Raw genomic sequence first — 6,000 nt, forward strand, 5'->3', positions numbered from 1 at the left:
TGTCTTACTTACACTAGAGTTGTGAACAATGACCTGACCAGTGATGCCTGCAGTTCTTTGGATGTTCTAGGTTCTATAAGGAAAAAAAAAAACAACTACCTCTATGTGATAATGGAGGATATCATTGATTAGAGATTTATGACAAAGTAAAATGAGCCCAGGTTTGTAAGAATTTGTTAAGGCATGAGGATTTTAAATCGTGAATTAGCCCAAATTAACTTAAATTGTCAAGAAATCCATGAGAGCCACTTCAGTATTCAGGATTTATTTTTAAAAAATAAATTATGCCTTAATTTGCTATTTTATGATACAAAATACATGAAGTGAATGGTGCCCTGAGAGATGCTTTTCATCACAATATATGAGTATTAAAATGGTAAACTATATTAAATGTTACATAATGTCATATCTATAACCCTAAAGGTTTTGGGATGCTTCAATTGTTTAATAATAATTCTGAGACTTTGAGACTTTACCTAGCCCAGTACATGTGAATTTTGTCTCAAATTCACACTCTTTAGATTAGACGATGTTAAAAATAAACATTCAAAATCTTTATCGGTAAATATTAGTAAGTTAACTGAAGATGTGAGATCATTGTAACAGATTTTAAAAGCAGGACAAAGTGGCCTAAATTTCATCAATTCAAATTTTGGAAAAACTAATTAAGGAATAGTAGGGAGGCGGGGGTGTAGCCTGACTATGTTTGCCTCTGGCATCGAAATGATGACCCTGGATTGAGCCATCAAAGTGTGCTAATTCACATTGCATGCATTACTAACGCGAGGCAGCGCTGAGTTGCAAGAACGAATGTGAATGGCACGACGCATGCGCCATCAACACTTCACAAATAAATTGTGGTAAAATGCTTCAATCGTGCTGGGATATTCTCACTCAGGCATTGAGGTACTTTTCCCTGAACAGCTTTGTGGGGATTGGTGCGGCGTGTCTCTTTGTAGAATTTATTTCCGGGGGTTCTTAGAAACCAAAACCGAAGTTGTTTGTTTCTAATAATGCACATAGCCACACTTTATACAGGTGTTGGTACCTGCTTTGGGCGTCCCTGTAGCGTCCTCTTATACGCCCACCCTTCACTGATTGGCCGACTTCTTTGCTGCATGGCTGTCCACACTCACTTCCGCCTTATCGCTATATAAACAGCGTGTCGGCTGTCAGTAAGGTCTTGGAACTCAGTGCATACACAAGACGCTCCGCATCATAAGGCGTCTTGTCCATTTTGGAGAAAATTTAAGACTTTTAATGGCGCCTTATAGTCGTGAAAATACGGTAGTTAAAAGCTTATAAATATACACAATCAGAGATTGGAACTTTATGTTGACCTTGTTTTGAGATGGGTCTTTGTTTTTGTACTTTGTAATTTATTTTTTTGTAGCACTCCATGTTGTACTCCATGTTGAGTATGTTTAGAAGAATATAAATAAAGCCATATATATAATAAATAGTTGATTTGCTGTATATTTTTTACATTTGTAATTCATTTTACACATAATTGTACATTATTTTTGGGAGTAAATTAAGCAACAAAAAAACTGAGCAGCCATTTTAGTGAGCCGAGCCAAAAGAACCAGCTCTCTAGAAAGAGCGGGTATTCCCACCACTAATAAATATCACTGTAAAGAATCCGCATATAGGACCCAAGACATGGCCAACTTAATCAAGTGGGCATCTTTGAGCAAGGTCTCTATAGCACATTTCAGTCTGAAATGCTCCCACACATCATTTTTTATGCATTTTTCTTCCCGCTCCATCAACCACATGCGTCAAATCAAATTTTCAATTTCTTTGTATGAGGCATATGTGAAAATGCAAAATGCCAATACAGCTCAGGTTAGATGGTTTTTTTTTGTTTGGTTGTTTTTTTTTTTTTTGATGCACTGTATATAAAAAGAGGGAGAGAACAGTGTGCCATTGCGCATATGTGCAGCTTAGGAGGAACACTGCTTTAAAATAAATTAATAAAAAATTGTGCTGTCAAACTATTAAAATATTTAATCGCAAACAAATGTATAATTTCCTAGTTAACTCACAATTAATCGTAAATAATCACAGATTATCTATTATAAATTTCCTTTGATTTCTTTTTGTCCTATTTTCCCCATTTCAATGCTCTCATCAACAAGGAATCGTGGATCAGTTTTCTTTGTGCAAAATAACAATATTTACTGAAACAACAATTTAAATTTTTAATTTTAAAAAACATTTTTTTCATGTGGAGCAGTTATTCACACTTTGAGCACATAATCTCTCACACAATATAACTAACTGTCCATCAATAACTGTGCAAACATATTTTGTCACCCAACAGCTCCTTTAACAGCCCTTTTAGGGAATCAAAACAGAGCAATATAAAATAACAAAGTGCACATGTAAGGTAAACCACTACTCAGCTTTTATGCCAGTTAAACCATGGCTTCATACTTCCTCTTTCTCAAGTTTGCTTTGAACATGGCAGTCAGGCTACCTGCTCTTTGTTCACCAGAGACTCATCAACCTGAGTCTCTTATTTCTCTCCCAAAACAGTGTCTTCTCCCACGCTTGGTGTACCTGAGCCATCTCCGCTTCGTACAATTTCTGTACATAGCTTGTAATGTAGGCTCTCGCTGGCAGTCCGTAGAGGAGCAGTTACATGCCATGCGATTGATTTCAGCTTGAGTCTAGCTGTGGACAATGTTGACAGGCTTGCATGCAGTAGCCACATATTTAGCTATGGCTGCAGCAAATTTGTTCTTAGTCGCGTTATCCATATTTTCCCTTTGAAATTCGCCATAGCTGTCTGGCTGAGACGAGGGTGCGGGGTACTCACATCAGCCGTGTGCTTGGCCATTAAGTGGTATTTCAGACTTGACGTGCGACAAGAATAGCTCAGTTCACGGCAGCAAAACACACAAACCATCTGGCAACTTTTTAAAAGAAAACTTTCCATTCATAAGCTCTTTAATTATCCGTTTTCGGTGTCTCACGCTGCCATCCGCTCTAACCGTGGCTGGCCAAACAGACATGCGTGTGGACCTGTGTAGCACACTCATTGTTTTGTTTCCGGTTTATTTTAGAGCAACGCAATATCCGGTGTGATGTGGTGCCGCATTAAGGAATTAACTTGTGATAAAAAATATGCCGTTAAAATTGATTTAAATTAATTCTAATAATAACACGCTAAGCACTAATAAAAATGCATCCATTCATCCTTTCTCAATGCCGCTTATACCAGCCGTGGGCAAACTACGGCCCGCGGGCCGGATCCGGCACGTTGGTCTTTTTTATCCGCCAAAGATTGGTGCACAATTAAGGTTTGATTACATTAATTTCGTTTGGACTTGTAATGACAGGTATTTCAACACCAGGTGGCGCAGTTACTTCAAGTTGCAGAGCACAGGGAGGGAGGTGAAGACGAAGAAAGAGGGAGACAGTAATGACCATGGAAGGGAAAGTGATATGTATCTGATTAAACGAAGAAGCGGGTAACAAAGTACGAAACATTCAGGAGACGCCTGGAGTCAGAAAGACTCAAATCTACGAGACTTTGAAAAACAAAGAAGCGATTCTTACTCAGTCCGATTCTGACAATTTCCATGCTCAGAGTGAATTGCTTGTGGCTGGAGTAAATGAACATTTCCTAGAATGGTTTGAATGTTATCATGTTAAAAACTTTCCGCAAACTGGACCGCTAATAATAGTCGGAGAGCAGTCAAATGTGTAGAGCGTGAACAACAGGGGGCTCAGTACACATCCTTGAGGAGAACTGGTGCTGAGTGTGATGGAGGAGGAGAATGTTACATTATTACTGGCATACAAAGACATTGTGTTATCTTCTTTATTTTCTATTTCTATTTCTAACTTTTGGCCCGGCTCTCCACAATATTTTCTGCTTCTCATTTGGCCCCCCTGGGAAAATAATTGCCCACCCCTTGCTTATACGCTTCAAGGTTGGCAGAGTTGGAGGGGCGGGGGGGGGGGGGCAAATGCATGAATACAACAGCATTTAAATAAATGTTTACATAATTGAACATTATATTTTTCCTACCACTTCTACAAAGATTTGTTTGGGGGGTGGTTGTAATTATTTTGTAATTATTTACAAAATTATATATTAATGAGAACATGTCAAAGGGACGATATGGCTTACAGCCATAGAACGACCACCACACAGATGAATGTATTTGTGAGCAGTGACACAAGCTTCAGTCCAACAAGTATAAACACTAGCAAACAAAGAGCAATAACAACAGCGACAAAACATCATTGCAAGAACAAAAACAAGTGGAATTACTCACTAAAAAATGTGGAGACAGAGCCACCAGGAAACTAACAGCGGAGTGGGATAAAAAACTATCGAGAAAAAAGCAAAACTGAAAATCACAGAAGTACTTGAGAGAAACACCAATGAGAGATAAAAGTCAAACAGAAAAATCAGACTGTGATTGTAACCATGCAAACCTGAAGTTCTACTGGAACAACAACATTGGTTGCAACAAGAGCGACGCGAGAATGGCAAGCAGCAAGACAGCATGCAGAACAATACTCCAGTACCTTCCTTCGTTTGGAGCAGAACGTAAATACAATCCACTGCTGATTAAGGACTGGTTGATGTGATTTACAGTGCAGTTATCCCGCACTCTAACATGGTTCACATTCCGTGGCTTCGCTGTTTCACAGATTTTTTAGTGCAGTTTTTTAAATGCTTTTCAACACTGAATTGCTTTCTGCAACCTGATTGGCTAAGGCACCGACCAACGTGAACAGTCTCTGCACCTCGTCTTTGTACATACATACACTACAATGTCGACGAAACCTTCTGCACCGGTGCTCAAGCAACATTATTTGACAGTACATTATTCCAAAAACTAATGTGGTTATTTGTTGAAAACGTTTGTTTTTTTGTGATTGGGCCTGAAAACAGGTTTTGGTCTTTGGTTTCATTTTATACATAGTTTAGTATTGTATAATAACTGTAAAAAATATAGCCCACTACTTCGGAACGTAACCCCTGCGATAAACGTGGGATTACTGTATTCCAATTGCTGCCTCATATCGACTCCACCCACCACTTTACTGTAGACTGTGAACGGAAAGAAGACATTACCAACAGGACATGACACATTATTAATGAAATGCCTTGGGAACTATTTGAGCTTGATTTGATTAACTTTTGTGATGTTTAAAATCACCGGCTGCGAATTCAAATGCAGGTGCTTAATACCAGTATCTCTCCAGATCTCATCTCAGGAAATTATACTTTTTGATGACTATTTATTCTTGGAATTAACTATAATGAATGTGCGTGTGTGCGTGTGTGCGTGTGTGCGTGCGCGCGTGCGTCCGCGTACATCCGTGTGTGTGCGTGCGTGCGTCCGCGCGCGCGCGTGTGTGAGTGTGTGTAAATGACCATGTGCATTTTTGTGTTTGACAGCTACTTCAAAAAGTTCCAGTACTGTGGTTACGCGCCTCACGTGCGCAGCTGCAAGCCCAACACGGACGGCATCTCATCCTTCGAAGACCTGCTGGCCAACATCGTGCTGAGGGTCTTCGTCTGGGTAGTCTCGGCCACCACCTGTTTTGGCAACATCTTTGTCATCTGCATGCGGTCTTATATTCGCTCGGAGAACAAGCTGCACGCCATGTGCATCATCTCCCTCTGCTGTGAGTTGACCTTTAAATTATTGAATCAAGTCATTGTTACATAAGAAATCAATTATTTATTTACATACAGTATACACATATACAGTATATACAATATATATACAGTATACCTGTATATAATACCGGATTTTCACAACCATTAGGCGCACCGTGTTGTTGGGCGCAGTCTCAGTAAGGGGTGCTATTTCTGTATTTGACACATACACAAAACGCATTGTATTATTGGGCGCAGCCAGGCATGGTAAAACATATGCCAGCTTAAACATACGACATGCATGCACGCACGCTAAAAACACGTTTTTAAAAAGGCAACGGAAGCAAAACTGAGTTTGTTGTACTTTA

The 6,000-nt window shown here is 39.4% G+C and overlaps 1 protein-coding gene across 1 annotated transcript in view; it reads left to right on the forward strand.

The window, feature by feature from the left end:
* The window catches only part of rxfp1 (relaxin family peptide receptor 1), a 62,691-nt gene that overhangs the window by 45,208 nt on the left and 11,483 nt on the right, over window positions 1–6,000 (forward strand). Inside the window, exon 15 of the mRNA XM_052059373.1 lies at window positions 5,429–5,658. Coding sequence (XP_051915333.1) covers window positions 5,429–5,658 — 230 coding nt within the window. The remainder of the gene's footprint in view (window positions 1–5,428; window positions 5,659–6,000) is intronic.

This window comes from Hippocampus zosterae, chromosome 1 (genome assembly GCF_025434085.1).
Source record: "Hippocampus zosterae strain Florida chromosome 1, ASM2543408v3, whole genome shotgun sequence".
NCBI lineage: Eukaryota > Metazoa > Chordata > Actinopteri > Syngnathiformes > Syngnathidae > Hippocampus > Hippocampus zosterae.